The following is a 26,268-nucleotide window of genomic DNA, read 5'->3' on the forward strand; positions in this document are numbered from 1 at the left end:
GAATAAACAATTGATGCGAATATTTAAAGGGCGTTCATTGGTTTCGACCTGGGGACACGTCAACCCCTCGTGACTGCCATATTGAGCAACGGCGTAACAAAAGGCGGATGTTCTTAGCTAGGACAAGATTTTATCAAGCTGGTTAACGTCAGTTGGTCAGGCTTTTCACTTTCACTTCTTGAAAAATAGCAAGTAATCCCGGCAAAACTGACATCAAGGGGCTAAGTTGTTAAATTGTCCCTGTGTCGTAACATCGTCGCTTGACTATTGAACAGGTAACGTTAACTGGTCCACATTTTTTTGTATTTATTCTTACACTAGCTAGCTCGCTAACGTTAGAACATCGTTTTCTGTGACAGTGCATATAACGTTAGCTAGCTAGTATTTCGATGATGAATGAGTAAAGTTAGCTAACGATTTGTCGTATATCTGCGTACTTGGTTGGGATCAATCAGCATGAGCCGTTAGCCTAGCTGTTTGACAGTTCTTGATAGTCGGCAGTGCAGCGTGACCAGTCAGCAGATGGCTAGTTAGCATACACTGCCTGCTAGACAGAATAGACCCCGACCCTATTTTTGCTTACACTTGTACTGGGGTCTGACAGTCTTCCTGTTTAGATTAAGACACAGCAGAGCCGGTGCGAGATAAGGCTCAGAAAATGTACCTCAATCCAGGGATGAGAAATGCATTATCCTCCGAATTGTCTCATTGTCCCAACCATTACACTGAGAAGATTGAACTACTGATAGTTTTCTCGGAAAACTGCCCTTGTCATCATGCTAAGTAGCAGAAGCCATTTTGGAATGTCAATGTAAGCCAATCAGCTCCTTTTGTTGTTAAATGCAACGTGCCATCCCATAATGGCTGCTGTGGCTACTGCTAGTTAGCATGAAGAAAAACAGCAGTTTACTAAAAACTAGCAGTCTTTCGGGTGTAACAGTTGGCATAATGGGACAATTGAGAAAAAGGCATTTCTCATCCCTGGATTTCCGAGCCATATATTGTGCCCGCTCAGCTGTCTCTCTAATGAGGAAGTCTGTCTGACCCTAGCCCAATTGTGGACTAAAAGAGGATTACCTTACTCCTTATACTCCAAAGACCTTACAATTTCTGTTTAGATGTGTATTGGCTTTGGCAGCCAAATACTCCATCTAAATGTGAATTAATTCTCAATTGCGGTACGGTTCTGGAAACATAAAACCCTCTACTTTCATATCACATAAAAAAAATTAAAAAAAAAATGCAAAATATACACTCTACTGTACACTGTTTTAACTGGATTTAACGCAGTTGTCGCCAACAGTATTTTTCAGTGACAACACATTTGTGGTTTCAGTCTTATATTTAAACACAGGTGTTCGGAGACGCAGATGGCTAATTAGCACAGGTACGCCTCTGTCTTCAGGCTGTTTTCCATAAACAAATGCTGTAACATGGAAGTATGGCTGTGTAGGAACCATAACCCTAGATGGGTTGGTTGTTTAGCAACAAAACCCACGTGTGTGGAACTATGGGGCAAAACAGACGGGCTTAGATTAACATGTAAACTACATTTTTTTTCTCCAGCGTTTATTGAAAACATAAATACATTTGCACAATGAGCACTTGTCTCTCAAATACCTCGTTACAGTTGTTGGTTAGCTGGCTAGTGAATATTTGCCGTATTGGCATAGGTGTGACATCCGTCAAAACGACCCCAAAACGAACAAGATAAAACTATCTCAAACGTGCCACCTACGATTCCCCACATGGCAGCTTCTTGCCATTTTTGTTTCTCCCTGATGAGACATGTTTCATATGTTTTTAACGTTCAGAACGAGCATTGGGGCTCTTAACAAAAATCCCCCAGCTAGAAGATACTATCATCAATAGGTGCTAAAGGCAAAGATTTGTATAACTTACCCAAGATGGACCACAGCCTGTCGTTTCCAATGGAAGCAAATTCATTATAGTGGGCAGAACAAGCAAGGAGGTGGACAGAGCCATGCATGAGCTAGCGAGATCCATTCTAGCATGTATTTGCATATTTCTGTTAGGCAACGCCAACTCTGAAGTGTGCGGGTGCAATAACTCAATTCGTCCTTGCACTCCTAAACAACGCAATTTTTTTAAAACTTTGGCAAAGGGTAAAGTCGACAAAACTTGGTCCAGTCTGTTCGTAACAGATTCTAGTACAGAAAACTGTATTGAGATCAAATGTTTCATCAATGACAAAATTAGCAGAATGACAGACAAAATCCACCTCTCTCCATCTGCTTCCACAGCTGGCAACTGGGCTTCCTCTCATCACTATATTTGGTGATTAGTGGTCATGCTAACCGGATGCTTCAGATTTATACATCCGGTGAAACATCATAAAGGTAGTTAGCATCAATGAATGGGTTAATCTGACCCCAGTGCAGCTGTAAGCGAGAGTAGGGTCAGAATCTATTCTGGCTACAGTGCCAGTCTGGTAACATCAAGGTCACGTTTTTTGTTATTTGCTACAGTTAATAAGATCACAATTTTAGTTGGGCCTACTTAATTAGATTTTAACTAGCTATTCCGTTTAAAGGTTTTACAGATGGACAGTCTATTGCATTTCAAGTTAGCCAGCTACATATTTAGCTAGATGGTATGCTAATTTACTAACGGTTCTTAGCAAAGGGGAAGGGGTGATGGGTTTTGTATTTCTGAACTTAAAACGTTATTAATCATTAGTTATAATAGAGACCTGAGGGGTGCCATACCTAGTCAGTTCTCCAACTGAATGTATTCAACTGAAATGTCTTCCGCATTTAACCCAACGAACAAGTCTGTGTCACGTGTAAATAAGGGTGTTATCACAATTAACCCAAAAGCCGGCTGTTTCTTGACGACTGACTTCCCAGTTCCAGATCCAGCTAGTTGACTGTCGTCCTGTCCCGTTTGTCAGAAGAGTAACATCCCCAGGGAAGGATGGCCTCCCGTAAGAAGGTGCTGCTGAAGGTGATCATCCTCGGAGACTCTGGGTGAGTTACCAGAAGATGATCATGGTGTTTACACAACCAGATGTCACTCATTTTGGATATTCCCAACAGACGTGTATAGGTTCTGTAGCACCCTTGCATTTGAGTGTACCACGGCCTCTGTCAAGAAGTCAGGATCTTTCTGGCACATGTAGCTGTGCAGGTCGTCAGTGGTTCGAAGCCCTTCTCTGGCTGTTACTCTTAATCGCTACAGTTCTATATGTGCAGCTAAGTGTGTGTGTTCCTTCCCAGGGTAGGGAAGACTTCTCTGATGAACCAGTATGTAAATAAGAAGTTCAGTAACCAGTACAAGGCCACTATAGGAGCTGACTTCCTCACCAAGGAGGTGATGGTGGACGACAGGCTGGTCACCATGCAGGTGCGTCTTGTGTGTGTGTGTGTGTGCTGGTATATTTAAGCAATAAGGCATGAGGGAGTGTGGTAATGTCCAATATACCACAGCTAAGGGCTGTTCTTAGGCACAACGCAAAGTGGAGTGGCTGGATACAGCCCTTAGCCGTGGTATATTTGTCATATACCACAAACCCCCAAGGTGCCTTATTGCTATTATAAACTGGTTAGAAAGTGTAATTACAGAAGTAAAAAGACCGGTTTTGTCATACCCGTGGTATACTGTCTGATATACCATGGCTGTCAGCCAATCAGCATCCAGGGCTCGAGCCACCCAGTTTATGATATTAGCCTAGTCATGAGTGCTTACCTCCGCTGGCTTGTCATAGTGTGTTTAAGTCAGAGATTGTGCAACTCATTCTGTGACGAGTCATATGGTGTCAATCCCTCTTTCCCTCTCTTTATTACCTCTTACGCATCTCTCTCACCCTTTCCCTCTCTCTCTTTCCTCCCTCTCTCCCACCCCCATGTCCTGTAAAGAGTTTTTGATGCAAGGCACATTTCTGTGAAAACAGACAATTAAATGCTATTTTCTTAATCGCTGTTCCCCCCTTTCTCACCCTTTCTCTTTTTCCTCCTCACTCCGATCCTCTCCCTCTCGCTCTCCTTTTCTCTCCCTCTCTGTGTAATCACCTTTAAAAATGATCCAACAAAGTACTAAAATGCCAGAAACATGGTTATCAACATGTCTCTTCTGTCAGATCTGGGACACGGCGGGGCAGGAGCGGTTCCAGTCTCTGGGCGTGGCGTTCTACCGCGGCGCTGACTGCTGTGTGCTCGTCTACGATGTCACGGCGCCCAACACCTTCAAGACACTGGACAGCTGGAGGGATGAGTTCCTGATCCAGGCCAGCCCCAGAGACCCAGACAACTTCCCCTTTGTGGTGCTAGGCAACAAGATTGACCTCGAGAACAGACAGGTTGGTGTCTCTGTGTCCGTCCATTGGAGAGCCAGAACAGGCAGGTGGTGGGGCGTAGGCAGTACAGAGTCAGACTTGGTCAAATGTTTGTTGTGATTGCTACATCCCTTAACCTTTTCATGCATGAGTTCCAAATATCTCTAACGGTCACCCTAGCGTGAGTTTAAAAAAAAACATTTATTAAATGTTTATGTGCAGTGATGTCAGAATGCACTCACTGTTCCAAAATGTGATTGTTATGCAACAGGACCGGTCAAACCAAGGCACTCAGCCTATAGATAATTATCAGGCAAAGTTTTGTCAATTTTAAAGTTATTTTCTAGCTAGTTTTTTTTTTCTAATAACATTTTGAATTGAGGCGTGTTCTGCCTGCTCATTAATTCACACAGAAGTCGACCCTTTCACTGTATATCGCGTTGTCGTTTCTACTGTAGCACGCCGTATGTATGGAGCGTAATGTAGTTAACTGTTATTCAGTTTCAAGCACTGGTGACAAATAATGCATTCCTATTCTTGCATAGATTATAATGGACACATAATGTGTGTCAAATACTTTTTTCAAGGTTGTACTGATTTATGGTGAGCTAATGCTAAGCTAATTGCCAGCTATATGTGGCACCATGTTTGTTGACATGCAATGCATTCTGGTTGTCACACAAACGTCTGTCAGACCAAAGATGTTATAATGAGTTAAAGAGATGGTTCACTCGTCTTTTGAGTAAACATCCAGAAGTGAACGATGGAAGTGGATGATGGGTAAACTGACGCAACTCATCTTGTAACCTTTTTTGAAACCGTAATTCATATTACGGTGTCTGTCAGCTGAGAGTTGGCTAAATATGACCGCTTGTGTTAGGTCACTCTTTTCTCAGTTAGCACTGACTAATGTAGCCAAAATGTTCCCGTTTTGGATGAGAATTGTTTTATGCTGTCACTACTTCTGTGAATGTCTGAAAATTGCATCCAAAAATAAGCTGCTCACATTGAGGACATAACGCTGTAAAGACAAAATGCTAAATGTTTCTGTGAAAAAAAAATATATATATTTAAAAAAATGTGGCCAGCTCAAACGCTGACTGTTGCGTCAATCGTAACTGGGCGTTCTAAATAAGTGTTCTAGTTTGAGCGCACGCTGCAGGGACCACTGTAGAACGATCACACCGTGTTCGTACGTGTCAAAGGGTTAAAAGGATGAGTATGCGCCACAGGTAGTTCCATGTAAAATGAGGAAGAATGTATGACACAATGGCGTTAATAATCTTATGTTGTGTAGGTGACGACAAAACGTGCCCAGGCCTGGTGTGCCAGTAAGAGCAGCATCCCCTACTTTGAGACCAGCGCCAAGGAGGCCATCAACGTAGACCAAGCATTCCAGACCATTGCCCGCAATGCCCTTAAACAGGTACACACACAAAATATAGACTCAAGCAGCCACAGGTAAACCTGTAGCCAGAGTGCCTCCAGCTGTTCAGAAACTCCCTTTCTCTCCCTGGCTGGAAAACACCTGTTAGACTGGTTCACTGAGGTTGCTGTGGACCTCATGATGTCATAGTCAAACACTGTGTCATCAAAGAGGAATATTTTTTTGGGGGGGTAGAATTCTTGTACTTCTGATTTGTGCACACTGTTTGTGGCTGTGTGTAATCCCATGCTTTGTGTGTCTGTAGGAGTCTGAGGTGGAGACGTATGACTTCCCAGACCAAATCAAACTGAGAGACGACCGGCCCGCCGCCTCCAGCGACAGCTGCTCCTGTTGAGACCAACCGACGCCGGATGGATAGAGGGGGACCAGGAAGACATGGGTTGCATCTCAACAATTGTCCTTGTCTCCTTTACCTCCTCTGCACTGGTGTGAAAGACTGGGACAGGCGAGGCTAATTCGGAGGCCGTCTCCCACACAGCCTTCCCGTGTTCTCACATCAGTGCAGATGAAGATGAGTCGAGGGGAGATTGAGATGCACCCCATGGAGAGAGCCAGGGCCCCCCCCCCCCCAGTCGATGCCCCCAATCCTCTCCCCTCAGTCAGCTACAGAAGATTCCAGATGAAAAAAAAGAAAACACTTATTTTTCTTAACTCCCTGTCTCCAGTGGTGACCTGACCGACAGGAAGGAGAAAGCCCCTCTTGCACAGCATCACTTTTTAATAAGGTAGAATCGTCGATACTATGGAAAATACAATCATGATGCTCCTATTATAATGATTTCTAATAATGTTTTCGTGTCTTTTGTTCTGGTTTTAATTGTTCCTTTCTATAATACTGAGGTGCAGACTGCTCATCTGTCTGTTTGTGATCCAGGTAGACATTCTCCTTAACTACAGATCTAGGATCAGATTCCTATTTTCCACAGAACCTAACCTTAACCATTGGAGGGATTAAAAATGGATCCTGTGTCAGTGTTAAGGAGAAATTTGTACCTACTCGACTCGCTCTGTGCCTTTCATCTCATGACAAGTATTACTGTGGCAGATTTCGTATGTATGTGTTATTTTTCTGCAGTTCTTATGTTGCCAAACTTTGTCAACCCTAGACCTTTTCTTTGGTGTGTTTCTCGTTGAACCAGTTCTCTTCAATTATTTTGTGTTTTAAACCGTAGTGTAGAGAGTGATAAGCTAATCAGATACATTGAAAGTAAATCTGCAATTAGAATACGAAGGTGTGCACCGAAATTCGGTCAACCCAACAGCATCCCTCTGCAGTATCAGTTCTGCATTTAGGTTCTGTTCTCCTTTTTATATTGTATTAAGTTCTGTACATTTCTTGTTTTTGTTGCCTTATCCATACTACTCATTACTATGTCCCTGTACATTGGCTGTAAATTCTCGAGTCCAAAGTCAAACCTAACCTCAAGGCCTCTAATAAATCTAAACATATCTGATTTGTGTAAGCAGTATGGTACTACAATAGTTTCTGTCATATTATTTTAACACCACTTGTCAGGTCTAGAAGGCTATCTCGAAGTGTCTAGTGAAAGAAGGGTCTTTGTGTTGGTTTGGGATGTCCTCTGCTCTAACAGTAGTCCCAGGCCAGACTTTCATTCCACTGTATCTTAAATCTGCCTATCTACACCATCAACTAGTGTTGCTCTATAGTCATGTAACAGAAAAGAACATGTTCTTAAACCAATTAACATAAATCCTTAGTCCTATGTGATGATTTTTAGCACAACTCCTACTTCAACTGTCATCTTTTATTGAATATGCTCTTTCTCCACCGTAAACAAATAAATGTTTACTTTATGGAAATATGTCAGTTGTCTTTCTTTAGTCATATTATTGGACCTGCAGGGCCCACTGCTCTAAATGTAATTCTAATCTGTGACAATGTTTGCATTGAACTATACTGAATGTACAAAACATTAGGAACTGCTTCCTACTATTGAGTTGCACCACATTTTGCCCTCAGAACAGCCTTAATTAGTTGGTGTGGACTCTACAAAGTGTCAAGTATTCCACAGGGTTGCTGGCCCATGTTGACTCCAATGCTTCCCACAGATGTCCTTTGGGTGGTGGACCATTCTTGATACAGATACAGGAAACTGTTGAGTGTGAAAAACCCAACAGCGTTGCAGTTCTTGACACTCAAGCCAGTGCACCTGGCACCTACTCCCATACCCAATTCAAAGGCACATATATTTTGTCTTGCCAATTCACCCTCTGAATGGCACACATTCAAAATCCATATCTCAGTTGTCTCAAGGCTTAGAAATCCTTTAACCGGTCTCCTCCCCTTCATCTACACTGATTTTAAGTGGCTTTAACAAGTGACATCAATAAAGGATCATATCTTTCACCTGGTTAGTCTCATGGAAATAGCAAGTGTTCCTAATGTTTTGTGCAATCACTGATGTAAAACAAATTAATTTTGAAAAATAGAAAGTTTATTCCACAATACAACCAAAATACAACCTAATTAATACAGACAAATCTAAACAAAGAAATAGTCTATCCATCTGTCACTGAAATAAGGCAATTCCCATCTGTCTAAAATAGCACTTGTACTTTGTTTTTTGTTCCAGGTCCCTTATTTGAATAGGATAACCGAAATTGGGACACGTGTGTCCATCTGTACTGGGATTCTCTTCTTTCCCTCTGGTCATCATGTCATTGTAGAGCAGCTGTGTGTTTGTGTGGTCACAGAGACAGGGGGTCCAAAGGCCTCCATGGTCTCCATCACAAGGGAGAGGTGGTCCATAAACGACCCCACAGAGACACGCAGAATACGGGCCTCATCGGCTCTCCACCTCCTGATGGAAAGAGAGACGGAAGAGACAGGAGATGAAGGAGAAAGCATCACATGGACGGTCAGAATGATACAACTCAACAACCTCGTATACAGTAGTACCACCATACACACTTACACCATTGATTACACTTGGTGGTAGTACACGCGAACACACAGCAGACACTCACACAGACAGCGTGCTGCCGGACACCGTGAGCTCCTTGCTGATGCCTCCTTTCCGGGGCTCGCGGTCTGGGGAGAGGGACTGGAGCGCGATGGACGCCTCGCGACTTGATGGGAACGGGACGTCTAGTGCACTGCGGGACTGTCAAGGAAGTTTTCACTCTGTTTCATGCTAAATGATCAAAATATGCATACAATGTTAAAGAGGCAATTTACGACCAAGCGTTAATGTCAATAACCGTTATATTGACGTCTTATGTGGAGTACATAGGATACAATTCCAATTTGCCTTGCTTGTGATTGTTTTCCGTGCAGGGCGCCGCCATGATGGTTTTTCTTCTAAGTAAATCTAGATGTTGGCGACCGCAGATTCGCCCGAATGCAACAAATATAGATTTACATTCTGATATGGAGATTCGCCACGGTTGATGAATAAAGTTGTTTTTATATACACAAAAAGATGTAACGTGGATTTGTCTACATAAAAAAAGTTTTAAAAAGTTGTTAACAATCTTATTAGCAATAAACATATTGAGCTGACACATCTCAGGCAAAACATGTGAATCCAATATGGATGTTGATAAGGATATTATTTAATTGATGTAAACTAATCACCCATACATTTATGTAAAAATATATGTACATTTGTATGCCAATGGACGCGCGCGCACCGCTCCGCGTATGGCTATATTGGATACTCTAGAAATTGTCATTTGAGTGATCGGTTCTTCACTCGAGCGCAACCGGCAAAGGGCGAGAATGTGTCTGGTTGGTATGTCTATCTATCTTCATGATCTGAAGTGTCTTTATACACCTTTAAAACTTCCGTTTTAATTAACATTCGTCGCAGTCTCATTTCGATTAGCCTATCCTGTTTGCTTTTCACATCAGCTATAAATCAATTTACACATGATGAGATTGGAGATCGGCACATAACTGTGAATGCAGCATTAGCAGTCGGTAGGAGCTTCTTCTTCACTTACACCCAGACAAGCGCTTGGACAGGTAAGACAAAATGTTTTACTTTTTCAAATGTATTTTTACTGCATAAACTCGACATTCCCAAAGTATCAGTAAGTGGTTTATGTGTGTTAGATATTTCCGTTTTATTGTAACCTGTATGTGCATATATATGGTTATTGTATTTCACTGTGTTTGTGGGATTAAGCAGGCAATAATTAATTTAGCATGTGGTGGAGTCCCCAAAACCCACTAGCGAAACTCTTTATTCCTCATGCCTGTGTGTGTGTGTGCCTCTGTCTGCCTGCCTTTCCTCCTGCATGTAATGTGCATGCTTTATATGTGCATATCAGGGTTATGGGTACTCTGAGGGACTTGCAGTTTGCACTGCAGCTGAAGATCGAGGAGCTCCGTCAGAGAGACAGTCTGATAGATGAGCTGGAGTTGGAGCTGGACACCAAGGATGATCTCATCCGACAGCTGCAGACAGAACTGGACCGCCATCGCAACGCTCCACAACACACAGGGACCACTGGGAGCACAGAGAACACAGGTAGGTACTACTCGTTACACCTTAAATAACATTAACATGCACCTCTAATACATCACAGCCCTCGGGGAAACGCAAAACAACACAGGGTACCAAACCAGTCCTAACTCTCCTGGAGGTGTTCAGTGAATTCAAGGGTAGTTATGCATGAACCTGGGAGCCATCACTCTCAAGGCTAATGTGACAGATTGGGGTTGAACGCGGTCTCCTACTTGCCACGAGACTGTGTTAGCTCGCTGAGGTAAAGCCTAACCAAAATGGGTGTCTGTCAGGACCCGGGCTGTCCCCACCAGTGCCTGATGAGCCGCAGAGGACTAAGAGACAGGCAATATCAGCAGAACCCACAGCCCTGGACCCTGCCCAACTCACACATGTCACACTCACCAACTACAGCAAGAGTGAAGAGTGAGTACACGCACGCATACAAACGCACGCACGCACGCACGCACGCACGCACGCACGCACGCACGCCACACACACACACACACACACACACACACACACACACACACACACACACACACACACACACACACACACACACACACACACACACTGATCCTGTCTCTGTACATGTGTACAGGTCTAGAGAGCTGATCCATAGAGCTCTGTTGGAGAATGAATTCATGAAACACCTGGAGCAGGGACAGGTACTAGTATTACTACGACTGTATAGTATTACTGTGGTACTACTGCTACTCTCACTGTCTATTCTTAGATATCCATTTATTTATCTCCTCCCCCCTCTCTCTCACATACTCTCTCTTTTGCTCTCAATTTAATTAAACAAATGCTATATTTTTATAAACAGGTCTCTTGCTTTGTCTCTCTCTCTTTGTCTTTTTCTCTATGTCTCTCACTCTCACCCTGTAGATTCAGACCATAGTTGACTGTATGCATCCCACTCGTCTGGCCCGGGGCTGCTGTGTCATACAGGAGGGAGACGACGGATCTCTGGTCTATGTACTGGAGGGTGAGAGGCATGAAGGGAGGTGGAGGGATGGGGTGGAGGGAGGGAGGGAGGGAGGGGAGGGAGGGAGGGAGGGAGGGAGGGATGAAATGAAAGAGAGGAAGGGGGAAAATAGGGCAATGAAGAGGGATAGAGAGAAGGGGGGAGGGAGGGTGAGCGAGAAGGGGAGAGAGGGTGAGAGATGGAGGGCGGGAGGGAGGGTGAGAGATGGAGGGAGGGTGAGAGATGGAGGGAGGGAGGGAGGGAGGGTGAAAGAGGAGGGCGAGACTGTGAGAGAGGAAGGGGGAGGGAAGTAGATAGGTGAGAAGTTATGATAGTCTAGGCGAAAGGGGAGGCAAGGGAGGGACAGATAATACCACAATGAGACAGATATTTCACAGAATGTATAAATGTGAAGCATCCGGTTGGCGTTTCACTACCAAGTATGGTAGTGAGAGGAAGTCCAGTGGCCGGCAGTGGGAGATGATGGAACGAGATGGATTTTGGCAGACATTCTGCTAATTTACTCATCAAACATTTGATCTCAATACAGTTTTCTGTTCCCAAAACTACAATTTGTTACGAACAGAGTGGACTACGTTCTTTAGACTTTACCCTTTGCCAAGATTTTTAAAAATAGAAGGCGTGGAAAGGTGAATTGAGTTACTGCACACGTGCACTTCAGAGTAGGCGTTCCCCAAATGCTAGAACACGCCAATAGGATCTCACTAGCTCGTGCTTGGCTCTGCCCACCTCCTTGCTTGTTCTGCCATCTATGGCTCATTTGTTCCCATTTGAAACAACAGGCTGTGGTCTATCTTGGTTAAGTTATAAAAATCTTTGAATATACTGTATATATCAGGTGATATCATACAGTGAGCTCACTGTAGCAGAGGCAGACAGGTCACACACACACACACACACACACACACACACACACACACACACACACACACACACACACACACACACACTTCTTGCTCTCTCAGGCGCTCTGAAACATCTGTTCTTGACACCTCGACTCCTCTCCTCTTAAAAATATCTAATCTGTCCTCTCTTTTTACCACAGTCTCTTTGTCTCTCTCTGTTTCTCATTCACACACACACAGACACACCCAATTAGGCCATGTTGATTATACAGTCCGTTCACTTTGGTAAACATCCATCTAGAGAGTGTGGGTGTATTACCATGAAGAGATGATTAATATTAATGCAGTCCTTTACAGTTAAAGTCGGAAGTTTACATACACCGTAGCCAAATACATTTAAACTCAGTTTTTCACAATTCCTGACATTTAATCCTAGTAAAAATGCCCTGTCTTAGGTCAGTTAGGATCACCACTTTATTTTAAGAATGTGAAATGTCAGAATAATATTAAAGAGAATGATTTATTTCAGCTTTTATTTCTTTCATCGCATTCCTAGTGTGTCAGAAGTTTACATACACTCAATTAGTATTTGGTAGCATTGCCTTTAAATTGTTTAACTTGAGCCAAACGTTTCGGGTAGCCTTCCACAAGCTTCCCACAGTAAGTTGGGTGAATTTTGGCCCATTCCTCCTTAAAGAGCTGGTGTAACTGAGTCAGGTTTGTAGACCTCCTTACTCGCACATGCTTTTCAGTTCTGCCCACAAATTTTCTGTAGGGTTGAGGTCAGGGCTTTGGGATGGCCACTCCAATAACTTGACTTTGTTTTCCTTAAGCCATTTTTCCACAACTTTGGAAGTATGCTTGGGGTCATTGTCCATTTGGAAGACCAATTTGCGACCAAGCTTTAACTTCCTGACTGATGTTTTGAGATGTTGCTTCAATATATCCACATAATTTCCCCTCCTCATGATGCCATCGATTTTGTGAAGCGCACCAGTCCCTCCTGCAGCAAAGCACCCACACAACATGATGCTGCCACCCCCGTGCTTCACGGTTGGGATGGTGTTCTTCGGCTTGCAAGCCTCCCCCTTTTTCCTCCAAACATAACAATGGTCATTAAGGCCAAACAGTTCTATTTTTGTTTCGTCAGACCAGAGGACATTTCTCCAAAAAGTACGATCTTTGTCCCCATGTGCAGTTGCGAACTGATACTTTTGTACCTGTTTCCTCCACCATCTTCACAAGGTCCTTTGCTGTTGTTCTGGGATTGATTTGCACTTTTCGCACCAAAGAACGTTCATCTCTAGGAGACAGAACGCATCTCCTTCCTGAGCGGTATGACGGCTGCGTGGTCCCATGGTGTTTATACTTGCGTATTATTGTTTGTAAAGATAAACGTGGTACCTTCAGGCATTCGGACATTGCTCCATGGATGAACCAGACTTGTGGAGGTCTACAATTTTTTTTCTGAGGTCTTGGCTGATTTCTTTTCATTTTCCCATGATGTCAAGCAAAGAGGGACTGAGTTTGAAGGTAGGCCTTGAAATACATCCACAGGTGTATCAGAAGCTTCTAAAGCCATGACATCATTTTCTGGAATTTTCCAAGCTGTTTAAAGGCACAGTCAATTTAGTGTATGTAAACTTCTGACCCACTGGAATTGTGATACAGTGAATTATAGTGAAATAATCTGTAAACAATTGTTGGAAAAATTACTTCTGTCATGCACGAAGTAGATGTCCTAACCGACTTGCCAAAACTATAGTTCGTTAACATGAAATGTGTGGAGTGGTTAAAAAACGAGTTTTAATGACTCCAACCTGTGTATGTAAACTTCCGACTTCAACTGTGTGAATGAGTGGGGAGTTGGGGAGTTCTGTTCATTTCAGGCAGGTTTGATAATGTAATGTTGTTTATGTGGGTGCCTGAGTGTGTGCGTGTGCGTGTGCGTGTGTGTGTGCGGTTGTGTGTGTGTAGAGGGAAAGGTGGAGGTGACTAAAGGGGAACAGAAGCTGTGCACCATCGATCCCGGGAAGGTCTTTGGAGAACTGGCCATCCTCTACAACTGTACCAGGACTGCTACTGTTACAGGTAACACTCTCACACACACACACACACACACACACACACACACACACACACACACACACACACACACACACTCTCATCACTGCTATTTTAGGTAGGACACACACACACTTATTTGATTGAGTTCAGGATTAGGAATTGTTTTTGTAGTTTTTGTAATTTCTTCATCCTCCTCTCCGCCACTGACGTTTAGTCTGATGGATTGAGGTGAGATTTGGTGTCAGACGTGTGTGTGTGTGTGTGTGTGTGTGTGTGTGTGTGTGTGTGTGTGTGTGTGTGTGTGTGTGTGTGTGTGTGTGTGTGTGTGTGTGTGTGTGTGTGTGTGTGTGTGTGTGTTGAGGCTAAGTGATTGGGGTGAGGCGTGGTGTCAGATCTACGCTGTGCTAAAAGTATTTATTTAATTTCAGCAGAGAGATACAGTAATAATTGAAAATCCTCCCACGGGTCATTTTCACACACACACACACACACACTGTAGGCGGTGACTGTCTGATTTGCGCTGTAATATGCTGTCAGAAGGCTGCCTGCCTGTGTGTGTGTGTGCGTGTGCGTGTGTGTGTGTGTGTATGTGTCTGCGTGAGTATGTGACAACCTCCGCAGTTCACAAATCGTCCTCTGACATCTTCTACTCTTTCTTCTTTTTTGTCTCTCACTCTCCCTCTCTCTCTGAGTGGTGAAGTGTTTACTGTACAATGCTATTCAGGGTCGGGCAGTTATTGGTCTGCTGAGCGAGAGGGGGAGAGAGAGGTGAATAGGAAAAGAAACAACTCCTCTTGCTGCTCTCTCAGTCCCTCTCCTTTAGCATCACTCCCCCATCCTTTCCCCTCCTCTGTCCTCTCCTCTTTCCACACCTGTAAGACCTTTGATTTGACCATGTGTCGACAGCGTTCGATTTTGCCCCTTCATTCGTCCTCATCCTTGTCTCTGTCTCTCTCCATCACCGGAGTTGACTGACAGGTAGTGAACATGTGTGGTGGGGGGTGGGGGGTGGGAGGGGTCTGTGAGGGGTGGAAGGAAGAGGTGAGAGATATATATATATATATAATCTATATAATTACCCTCTTATTAGAATAGAGAGAAACAACGTGTGTGTGTGTGTTATAGCAGATAATTAGAGTGGGATGTGAAGGCTCTCATCTCTAGAAGGAGAACTGTTGAGATAATGGCATTTCCTATCAACTGCTATGTGTACTGTGCTGACACATGTTGTTGCACATGTGACTGCGTGTGTACTTTTGTCCGTGTATTATTGTGTGGGTATGTTTTTGCATAAAGTGTGTATTAATACAGTATGTGTGGTTGTACATGTGTGTGAGAGAGAGAGAGCGAGAAAGAGAGAGACCTTGAAACTGTGCCCTGTTCATTCCTTTAGCAACCACGCACACACACGCATGCAGGGCCTGCATCTCTCTGATTGTTTGTGTATGTAAGGCTTTCATTGAGATTCCCTCTACTGGTTACTTGCTAAAGGATTGAATCATATTATCATCTTTTTGTCGCGTTGAATGGGATGGAGAGTGTTCCTGTGAGCATAGGTGTGAATATGGAGGCTTTGAAATTCATTGGAATTACTCTTCTTTCACCCCTCTCCACTTCCTCATATCTCTCTCTGAACCCTTCTCTCTACCTTTCTATCCCCTATCTTCTCTCGTTCGTTCTCTCTCTCTCTCCCCTCTCTTTCTCCTCTCCCTCTTTCTTCCTCTGTGTTTCTCGCTCTCCATTTCTCCATCTCTCCCTTCAGCTCTGACTGACATTAAGCTGTGGGCAATAGACAGACAGGGTTTCCAGACCATCATGATGAGGACTGGACTCATTAAACACTCCCAGTATATGGAGTTCCTCCGCAGGTAACACACACACACACAGCTAACACACACACACACAAACACAGGCACGCACGCACGCACCCACACACACACAAGCACGGTTCGCTTCTGCTTGGAACACACTCTTTATTATGCAGCTATGCAGACTTCTGTGAGCCTAGTTGGATAGACAGATGATTAAGATTCAGTAGCCACAGAACACAGAACGTTCGCTAGCTTCTGTCACGTCTAGGGTTGCAAAGCTACAAGTCATTTACCAAAGTTACCGGAATCTTCTGTCATTTTGGTAATTAACAGGTAATCTATGGCAATCTATGGTAATTTTGGTAATTTATACTCAAATAACTTACTTTATTTAATTTTTTTAAGTATTTATATATATATGATTCATTTTTTATATGATTCATTTTTTATATCTGTGTCCATATCGCGTGTGACTACCATATGAGCGGATGGACGGACAGAGACAGATACACATTCCTCTCCACCATTTCATCTGAGGGACAATAAAGTGCTGAAACCCTCATATTAAATGGTATTCACTAAGTTGATGGTTTATATTTAGAATAATGTGTTACAGCTTCATTCTATTTTTATTTTAAAATCATCTTATTTGATATATTTTGCATGTGATAATCCACGCAGAGGGCCAGAGATAATTACAAACACTTGTGATAATCTGAAGTACCCAAAATGGCCACTGGATGTTTTGTAATAAATTACATAAAATTCTTGAAAGTTACCAAAATTCTAGTAGTTTACTGGTAAACTTAGAAAGTTTCAAGTAATATATCCTCTCTTTGCAACCCTAGTCACGTATTTTCAAATTATTATTCACACAATTGATTTTGGCAAGAATGTTGTTGTTGTTCTCTCTCTCTCTCTCTCTTTCTCTTTCTCTCTCTGTTAGTGTTCCCTCCTTTCAGTCATTGCCTGAGGACGTTCTTAGTAAGGTAGCTGATGTTCTGGAGGAGGTGAGGAGTGCACATACACGCGCGCGCACACACGCACACACACACACACACACACACACACACACACACACACACACACACACACAGGCATGGTCAGATGGAGAGCAGCTGGTGGTGACAGTCAGTGTGGATTTGTTTTAAGAGTTTGTGTGTTCGTGTGTGTGCGTGAGGGCACTTGTGTGTGTGTGTGTGTTAACTGCATACTGCCATAGACACCAGTCACATGCCTTCCAGCTTTTAGAGACACGCAGACTGTTTCTCCTTTCTGTGGTAAAGTGCGTCTGTCTGAGAGCCATGCCCCTCTCTCTCTTCTCCCTTGCTGTCCTCTCTCTCCATCTCTTCCTCCATCTTTCACCCTCTCCCTTTGTATCTCTGCCCACCTCTCTCTCATCCTCTCTCTACTCCCACCACTGTGGGAGCTCTCCTCCTCTCTCCTGCTCTCCTCTCTCTCTCTCGCTCCCTCTGTCTCTCACCCTCTCCCTTTGTCTCTCTGCACACCTCTCTCTCTCCTATTCTGCTGTTCTGTCTCTTTCCCTCTCCCTTGTCCTCGCCTGCTCCCCACCTCTCTCTCTCCTCCTCTGCTGTCCTCTATCTCTCTCCCTCTCCCTTATCCTCTCCCAATCCCTTTCCTCATCTCTCTTGCTCTCTTTCTCCCTCTCTCTATCTCTCTCTCGCTCAGACTCACTACAGTGAAGGTGATTACATCATCAGGCAGGGCGCCACAGGAGACACCTTCTTCATCATCAGCGAAGGACAGGTGAGGAAGAGGAGGTCGAGGAGAGAAGTGTATAAAATCACAATCATACTGCCACCATGTGGACATAATCAGTAATGCAATTAAAACATACCAGTAATAATCATAATTTAAATTCAGACTTCCTCCCAATAACTTCCTCTCTCTTCCCCCCTCCTCTCCCCCCTTTTTTTCTCATCTCTCCTGTCTGCACTCAGGTAAAGGTCACGCAACAGAAATCATCCAATGAGGAGCCAGAGTTTCTGACCACACTCTCTAGGGGGGACTGGTTTGGAGAGCAGGCGCTAAAAGGGTGAGACAACAGCACCTCTAACAACCAAACAACACTCTAACAACCAAAGTCACCTCTAACAACCAAACAACAACAAGCAGCTTTAGAGAACAACCAAACACACCCCTCTAACAACCAAACACACCCCTCTAACAACCAAACAACACCTCTAACCACCAAACAACACCTCTAACCACCAAACAACACCTCTAACCACCAAACAACACCTCTAACCGCCAAAAAACACCTCTAACCGCCAAACAACACCTCTAACCGCCAAACAACACCTCTAACCACCAAACAACACCTCTAACCACCAAATAACACCTCTAACGACCAAACAACACCTCTAACCATCAAACAACACCTCTAACCGCCAAACAACACCTCTAACCGCCAAACAACACCTCTAACCACCAAACAACACCTCTAACCACCAAACAACACCTCTAACGACCAAACAACACCTCTAACCACCAAACAACACCTCTAACGACCAAACAACAACCAGCAGCTTTAGAAAACAACCAAACACACCAACCAATTGCCTAAGTAAACATATACTCTCATAGGATTAGAGTAGAGTTGTGTTTTGCAAAGGAAGATAATAAAGATGACTGCTTATTTCTGTTTATAATGAACTAATTTCTAAATATTTCTCTCTCTACCCAGGGAGGATGTTCGCACAGCCAGTGTCACAGCTGTAGGAGGAGTGACCTGTCTGGTCGTGGACAGAGAGTGAGAGACCCCTGGGGGAGAGAGAGAGAGAGAGAGCATGAGTGCATGCCACAGGAGGCTGCTGAGGGGAGGATGGCTCAAAATAATGGCTGGAATGGAGTAAATGAGACGGTGTCAAACCCATGGAAACGACGTGTTTGATGAGTTCAATTACCATTCCCCTCCGGCCATTACTATGAGCCCGTCCTCCCCAATTAAGGCGCCACCAACATCCTGTGGTGCGTGCGTGTGTGTAACTGAACCCTTCTTCATTGGTAGATGCGGGGTTGCGTAACCCTAACCCCTCCCCTTGTTCCAGGTCATTCATGCAGCTGATAGGAGGGCTTGATGACGACAGCAGCAGACACAACGAGAGTGACGAGCTCAAGGCCAAGTAAGTGTCGCTACACCTCCGAATACTCTTCTTTCCCTCCTCCTTTCTCTTGTTTCACCAAACTAAGTTCAGTACATTTAGTTTGTGATATATCCAACCACACAGACTCAGCCAGTTTCAGTGAAAAGATATTGGGCAATTGATTGACCCCCACCCCCCCCGTCTCCAGGTTGGAGGCAGAGGCAGTGTTTTTCTCCAGTGTGTCTCTCAACGATTTCCACGTCATCTGCACCCTCGGAGTTGGAGGCTTCAGTCGCGTCGAACTGGTGAGTGTGTGTATAACGTGCGCGCGCTAACAGGACTGTGCATGCGCAACTACTGTGTGTGTGTGTGTGTGTGTGTGTGTGTGTGTGTGTGTGTGTGTGTGTGTGTGTGTGTGTGTGTGTTTTAATATGTATAATGTGTGTGTGTTCAGGTGCAGTTGAAGAGTGACCCCAGCAGGTCGTTTGCTATGAAGGTTCTGAAGAAGCGTCACATTCTGGACACCAGTCAGCAGGGTCACATCCTCTCAGAGAGACGCATCATGATGGACGCACACGGCCCCTTCACCGTCCGGTACACACACACAAACACACACACACACACCACACAGCCACTTCACTGACAATTACGCACACACACACACTGACGCTGTGTGTCCTTGTCCAGGTTGTATCGTACGTTTAGGGACTCTAAGTATCTGTACATGCTGCAGGAGGCCTGTCTGGGAGGAGAGCTGTGGACTCTACTGAGTACCAGGTGTGTGTGTGTGTAGGTCTAGAACGACTGCAAATGAAACCTGACTATACACAAACTGCTCAGCCAGCTATCCACTAACCCTAGCTTCATGCCCACATCTCGGTTCAACTCTAACCCTCAACCACAACCCACAACCTAACCCTAGCTTCATGCCCACATCTCGGTTCAACCCTGAATCTAGCCTCAACCACAACCCCTAATCCCAGCTTCACGTCCACCTCCTAGTTCAACCCTAACCAGAATCCTAGCTTCAATGTCCACCTCCCAGTTCAACTCTACCCAGAACCCTTACCCTGGCAAATTGTTACATATCAATAGAGGCGCAGTTGATAGTCTGAGCACCCCTAGATCATCTATGGGACGAAACATGTTGATCTGACTCTTCTAGGGGTTCGTTTGAGGACGGCACCACACGGTTCTATACAGGCTGTGTTGTAGAGGCTCTGGCCTTCCTCCATGTTAGAGGCATCATCTACAGAGACCTCAAACCTGAGAACATCATACTGGACCACCGAGGATACGCCAAACTGGTACTAGTACACACACAAACACTTCCGACGCAGCCTAGAGTTTCGGAATAAGCAGGCAGTGTGGTTTTCATTCGTCTTCAGTTGATTGAATCTCGGGGCACAGACTCACAGAACAAAAAGCACCATATTTAGTGTGCGTGTTTATCTATCAGGTGGACTTTGGCTTTGCTAAGAAGGTGGGTCTGGGTCAGAAGACGTGGACGTTCTGTGGGACTCCAGAATACGTGGCCCCAGAGATCATCCTGAACAAGGGACATGACATCTCTGCTGACTGCTGGTCCCTGGGGATACTCATCTATGAACTGCTCAGCGGCAGGTACACCGTGTGTGTGTGGGTGTGTGTGTGTGTACATGCGTGCGTGTGTGCATGCGCAGAGATGGGATCTTCTTATTGGTCTCAATGCCGAGATTGTCTTTCTCTCTCTCTCTCTCCCTCCCCACCTCTTCTCCAGTCCTCCGTTCTCTGGTTCTGACCCTATGAACACCTATAACATCATCCTGAGAGGAATCGACATGGTGGAGTTCCCCAAGAAGATCTCCAAGAGTGCTGCCAACCTCATCAAACGCCTCTGCAGGTTACACACACACACACACACACACACACACACACACACACACACACACACACACACACACACACACACACACACACACACACACACACACACACACACACACCACACACAAACATAGAGCATAGAGACCTCATCAAATGGTGCTTGCGCAGAGTGTGTATATGTGACAGTGTGTGTGTGTGTCTGTTGCCCAGGGACAACCCATCTGAGAGGGTGGGGAACCAGAAGAATGGTGTGAAGGACATCCAGAAACACAAGTAAGAGTTACCATGGTGATGAGGACTACTAGACCTACCAGCCAATAGGACTGCATGGAACAGAAATAGCTACATTCTCTGAAAGGACGTTTTGTTCTTCAGCTCCCATACAGATTATTTTGCCTCAATTAGGGAATAGGGTGGCATTTTGGACACAGCCAAGGTCATCTTGATACAACAAGGAGAGCTGAGTTTAGTTGTCCTAGCTCTTTTTCTATTTGTCTTCAGGTGGTTTGAAGGTTTCAATTGGGAGGGACTCCGACAGACAACTCTGGCCCCTCCTTTCACTCCTACTGTGAGCATACACGTTAATACACACACCCATATACACACACACAGACACACACACACACACACACTCAGCCGTGTCTCCTCTTTCCCAGGTGGAGGGTCCACTGGACACCAGAAACTTTGACTGCTTCCCCGATGACAGCGAGGCCCCGCCCCCAGACGAGGAGTCCGGCTGGGACCTGGAGTTCTGATTTGGACAACATACATTAATGTAGAACAGACATGCCTTTCTGACATATAGATTAAGGCATCACGTCAGCTCTGGTGATGATATTTCTGACAGCGCCCTCCCGAATGCGACCCTGGTTGTGCTAGATTTAACTGGTGGGTTTACCAGGTGAGTTAGGAGTATCTGGCGGGTTTACCAGGTAAGCTAGCTACATCAGGTCGTGGCTCTGCCAAAGTGAGCTGGGGGAATCATAGAACCCCCAGGTAGCAGCGGCCAATCAGCTGCTGTTGTCACCTGCTCCTCCTCATGACAGTTTTCTACAATACAATAAGAATTTTTGGAGATTTGTTTGTGTTCATCTGTTTTGACTGGGGTGATTGTTAGTTTCTGCAGTATTTGGTCATAAAATATATAACCAAAATAAAAACATCTATCAAAAAAAACATAAAACTCTGTATCAAATGTCTGAATAACTCAGCAGAGCAGTGTCACCGAGAAGCACCCAGAGGGAGAGAGATGTGTGACTGTGCATGTAAAAGGAAGAATAAGGGGGAAGAGTGTGAGAATGAATGAGGGGAAAGTTAATGAAAGTTGAAACACAACCATTTCCTTTCTCGGATGTCACAGCTTTGAGACCCTTAGCAGCTATTTGAACCTCGTATGAGCTGTGACAGGTTATCAGATCCAAATAGGTCGTCCTGGGTCACCAGGGACTGTTAATCCATGGCAACACAGATCATCATGGAAACCCTGCCACCTCCACTAACAACCTCCCCCCCCCCCCCCCCCCCCCCCCCCCGATAACACACACACTAACACGCATGCCTTTCACAATGATTGATCTGCCTTTCTACGTGACTGAACCACTGCACATGAAACATGACTGGAATTTTTTAAAACAACTCATTTCAGTTTCCAAGGCCTAATTTAACTATGGAAGTAGCCTATTCTAAATCAAACTTCAGCTAATCGTAGTCATATTACAATACTGAAAGGTTTCTGGTTTTGCAGACAAGTAATTTTTCCTACAACCACACCTGAACAGCTGCTTCTCACATTAGCAGACCCATTGTAACCTTGCCCTATGCATTTTAGAACAAAATAATCACTTTTGTTTCAATTTCCACAATGAACGTTCTTTCATGAATAAATATAAGCACACGCACGGAAAGTTCCAAAGCGCTCAGTGGAAACATTTTACAAATTGGCCTAACGCACGCACCGCGACCCCCCACTGGAGATGCCGGTCGCTGATTGGACAAACCCGCTGGGGGGTCCAGTGATTTGTGTAACAAACGGCTATAAAAACAGCTCGTCAACGTAACACTAACCAGGGAACTAATAGAGAGCTACATCCCAACTGTTCTACACCAAAAATCAAGCCGACCTCTTCTACCTCTTGCACCCGATGAACATCACCATATTTCAACAAGATGCTAGCTAAATTTGGCCTGTTCGCAATCTTCCTAGTCCTGGGGACCTCCGCCTTCGATGCCGAACCGGAGGAATCCTCTCCTCGCCGTGCACGCTACTCCTCCAATAGCCCCTGTGAGTACCGTTGGTTAGCCTAAAGTGCAAAAAAACAATGCAAACTGCAGTTCTTTATCCAAATAAGGCTGTAGATACAGAGTGCGTTGGGTTCATGCACAAGAGTTGGGTATGAAAGTTGCCTCGTGTAGTCAAACCTTCCTAAAATAGTTGCATTAACATGAATAGAGACATAGGCACTTTGTTAAATGTATGTGAGTGTAGCCCACTATAGCCTCTGTCAATTGCTGAAGTTTGATGATTTCCCCCCCCCCCCCCCTCTCTCTCCAGCGGATGTGGCTGGGTGTTTGAATGGTGCTCTAGCTGTGGGATGTGGAACATTTGCCTGCCTGGAGAATTCTACCTGTGACACGGATGGCATGCACGATATCTGCCAACTGTTCCTCCGCACCACAGCTACCTTCAACACACAGGTAATCTATACACCACACACACACATACACTTTTTTGACGACCCACCGCAGTCTCTCTAACCGTGTGTGCGTGTGTGTGTGTGTGAGCGCAGGGTAAGACATTTGTAAAGGAGAGTCTGAGGTGTATTGCCAACGGCGTCACATCTAAAGTGTTCCAGACCATCAGGCGCTGTGGAATCTTCCAGAGGATGATCTCTGAGGTCAGTCGCTGGCTTTATTAGAGATTCACTCCATGTCAGCCGTCATATCTTCCTATCAGCGCCAAAATGATCCCAAATAACCTCTACTGTGTGGTAGGATGAAGTGCAAGTTTCTGAGAGTTAAAAGGATTGTGTGTGTGTGTGTGTGTGTGTGTGTGTGTAGGTCCAGGAGGAGTGTTATAGTAGACTGGACATCTGTGGTGTGGCTCGCTCCAACCCTGAGGCCATTGGAGAGGTGGTACAGGTACCTGCACACTTCCCCAACAGGTGAGCCAAACTGTGTTTGCGCGTGACTAACCCGGTGTATTTGTCTAATGCGACGTGTGTATTCCAGGTACTACAGCACTCTGCTTCAGTCCCTTCTGGCCTGTGATCAGGAAACAGTGGCGGTTGTCAGGACGGAGTTTGTTTCTAGGCTGGGTCCAGACATGGAGACCCTCTTCCAGCTGCTGCAGAACAAGCCTTGCCCCCAGGATTCTAACCAAGGTGCTATCTCCGCCCCCGCCGGCTGGCACTGGCCAATGGGGTCTCCCCCCGCCTTCAAGGTCCAGCCCAGCATGAGAGGAAGAGACCCCACCCACCTGTTCGCTAGGAAACGCTCTCTGGAGGAGTCGGATAGAGAGATTGAGTAAAGAGGAGACATACACTACTGGTCAATTGTTTTGGAACACCTACCCATTCAAGGGCATTTCTTTTTTTGTACTATTTTCTACATTGTAGAATAATATTGAATACATCAAAACTAGGAAATAGCACATGGAATCATGGAGTAAACAAGAAAGTGTTATATTTTTATTTGAGATTCTTCGAAGTAGCCACCCTTTGCCTTCATGACAGCTTTGCACACTCTTGGCATTCTCTCAACCAGATTCATGAGGTAGTCACCTGGAATGCATTTCAATTAACAGGTGTGCCTTAAATGTTAATTTGTAGAATTTCTTTCCTTAATGTGTTTGAGCCAATCTGTTGTGTTGTGACATGGTGGGGGGTATACAGAAGATAGCCCTATTTGTCAAAAGACCCATATTATGGCAAGAACAGCTCAAATAAGCAAAGAGAAACGACAGTCCATCATTACTTTAAGACATGAAGGTCAGTCAATACAGAAAATGTGAAGGACTTTGAAAGTTTCTTCAAGTGCAGTTGCAAAAACCATCAAGCGCTATGATGAAACTGGCTCTCATGAAGACTGCCACAGGAATGGAAGACCCAGAATTAACTCTGCTGCAGAGGATAAGTTCATTAGTTACCAGCCTCAGAAATTGTAGACCAAATAAATGCTTCACAGAGTTCAAGTAACAGACACATCTCAACATCAACTGTGCAGAGGAGACTGCGTGAATCAGGCCTTCATGGTCAAATTGCTGTAAAGAAACCACTACTAAAGGACACCAATAATAAGAAGAGACTTGCTTGGGCCAAGAAACACGAGTAATGGACATTAGACCTGTAGAAATTATGAGATTTTTGGTTCCAACAGCCTTGTCTTTGTGAGAAACGGTGTGGGTGAACGGATGATCTCCGCATGTGTATTTCCCACCGTAAAGTGTGGAGGAGGAGGTGTTATGGTGTGGGGGTGCTTTGCTGGTGACACTGTCTGATTTATTTAGAATTCAAGGCACACAACCACTATGGCTACCACAGCATTCTGCAGTGATACACCATCCCATCTGGTTTGGGCTTAGTGGGACTATCATTTCTTTTTCAAAAGGACAATGACCTAACACACCTCCACACTGTGTAAGGGCTATTTTACCAAGAAAGAGAGTGATGGAGTGCTGCATCAGATGACCTGGCCTCCACAATCCCCCAACCTCAACCAAATTGAGATGGTTTGGGATGAGTCGGACCGCAGAGTGAAGGAAAAGCAGCCAACAAATGCTCAGCATATGTGGGAACTCCTTCAAGAATGTTGGAAAAGCATTCCAGGTGAAGCTGGTTGAGAGTGTGCAAAGCTGTTATCAAGGCAAAGGGTGGCTATTTGAAGAATTTTAATTTGTTTAACCCTTTTTTGCTTACTACATGATTCCATGTGTAATTTCATAGTTTTGATGTATTCACTATTATTCTACAATGTAGAAAATAGTAAAAATAAAGAAAAACCCTTGAATGAGTAGGCGTGTCCAAACTTTTGACCGGTAGTGTACATTCACACCGCTCATACCTTAAACACACACTCACATATACACACAAACACACCACAGGTACCTTAAACACACAAACACACATTCATGAATGCTTCAACTCTATGCATGCTGACACACACATATTTGCACATGCATGCACACACACACAGCTGTCTCCTCACATGATTAAGGCTAAATGATTAAGGGAAGTTTGGAGCTGCTGTAATGTCGTAGTTGATTTGGCGAAGCGTCTATCTCTAGCTGCTGTTGAAAGTATTTCTGTGTTGGCTGATGCTTGATGAGAGGGGGATGAAACTTGTTAGCTGGACGTTGAATGTGGAGGAT

General features: G+C 44.6%; 4 protein-coding genes across 5 annotated transcripts; 3 read left to right on the forward strand and 1 right to left on the reverse strand.

Annotated features, from left to right (window-relative positions):
• Window positions 1-73: 73 nt before the first annotated feature.
• On the forward strand, window positions 74-7,562 carry zgc:100918 (Rab7 domain-containing protein). 2 transcript variants are annotated; one of them, XM_014128290.3, is made up of 6 exons: window positions 74-275; window positions 2,871-2,990; window positions 3,240-3,366; window positions 4,100-4,318; window positions 5,592-5,720; window positions 5,986-7,562. In XM_014128290.3, exons 2-6 carry the CDS (start codon window positions 2,938-2,940, stop codon window positions 6,073-6,075), a joined length of 618 nt encoding a protein of 205 aa, XP_013983765.1. In that variant the 5' UTR covers window positions 74-275; window positions 2,871-2,937; the 3' UTR covers window positions 6,076-7,562. The 2 variants fall into 2 exon arrangements, with proteins under 2 accessions (XP_013983765.1, XP_013983766.1); XM_014128291.3 differs by having other exon boundaries at window positions 86-275; window positions 2,915-2,990; window positions 5,986-6,353.
• Window positions 7,563-8,183: 621 nt separating this feature from the next.
• lage3 (L antigen family member 3) lies at window positions 8,184-9,045 on the reverse strand. Its single transcript, NM_001140598.1, has one exon. The coding sequence runs from the start codon at window positions 8,665-8,667 to the stop codon at window positions 8,416-8,418; it is 252 nt and encodes an 83-aa protein (NP_001134070.1). The 5' UTR covers window positions 8,668-9,045; the 3' UTR covers window positions 8,184-8,415.
• A 266-nt stretch (window positions 9,046-9,311) lies between these two features.
• Window positions 9,312-22,073, forward strand: LOC106563065 (cGMP-dependent protein kinase 1). The gene is made up of 21 exons (XM_045689903.2): window positions 9,312-9,729; window positions 10,038-10,237; window positions 10,507-10,639; window positions 10,818-10,884; window positions 11,108-11,207; window positions 14,030-14,143; window positions 15,882-15,987; window positions 16,877-16,940; window positions 17,620-17,697; window positions 17,892-17,986; window positions 18,638-18,703; window positions 19,002-19,076; window positions 19,246-19,342; window positions 19,492-19,631; window positions 19,725-19,814; window positions 20,203-20,344; window positions 20,497-20,660; window positions 20,797-20,919; window positions 21,114-21,176; window positions 21,405-21,471; window positions 21,560-22,073. Exons 2-21 carry the CDS (start codon window positions 10,042-10,044, stop codon window positions 21,656-21,658), a joined length of 2,079 nt encoding a protein of 692 aa, XP_045545859.1. The 5' UTR covers window positions 9,312-9,729; window positions 10,038-10,041; the 3' UTR covers window positions 21,659-22,073.
• An 897-nt stretch (window positions 22,074-22,970) lies between these two features.
• Window positions 22,971-25,907, forward strand: stc1l (stanniocalcin 1, like). Its single transcript, XM_014128284.3, has 5 exons — window positions 22,971-23,184; window positions 23,455-23,597; window positions 23,690-23,797; window positions 23,961-24,064; window positions 24,132-25,907. Exons 1-5 carry the CDS (start codon window positions 23,070-23,072, stop codon window positions 24,427-24,429), a joined length of 768 nt encoding a protein of 255 aa, XP_013983759.1. The 5' UTR covers window positions 22,971-23,069; the 3' UTR covers window positions 24,430-25,907.
• The last annotated feature ends 361 nt before the right edge of the window (window positions 25,908-26,268 follow it).

This window comes from Salmo salar, chromosome 11 (assembly GCF_965601325.2).
Source record: "Salmo salar chromosome 11, fSalSal1, whole genome shotgun sequence".
Taxonomy (NCBI): Eukaryota; Metazoa; Chordata; class Actinopteri; order Salmoniformes; family Salmonidae; genus Salmo; species Salmo salar.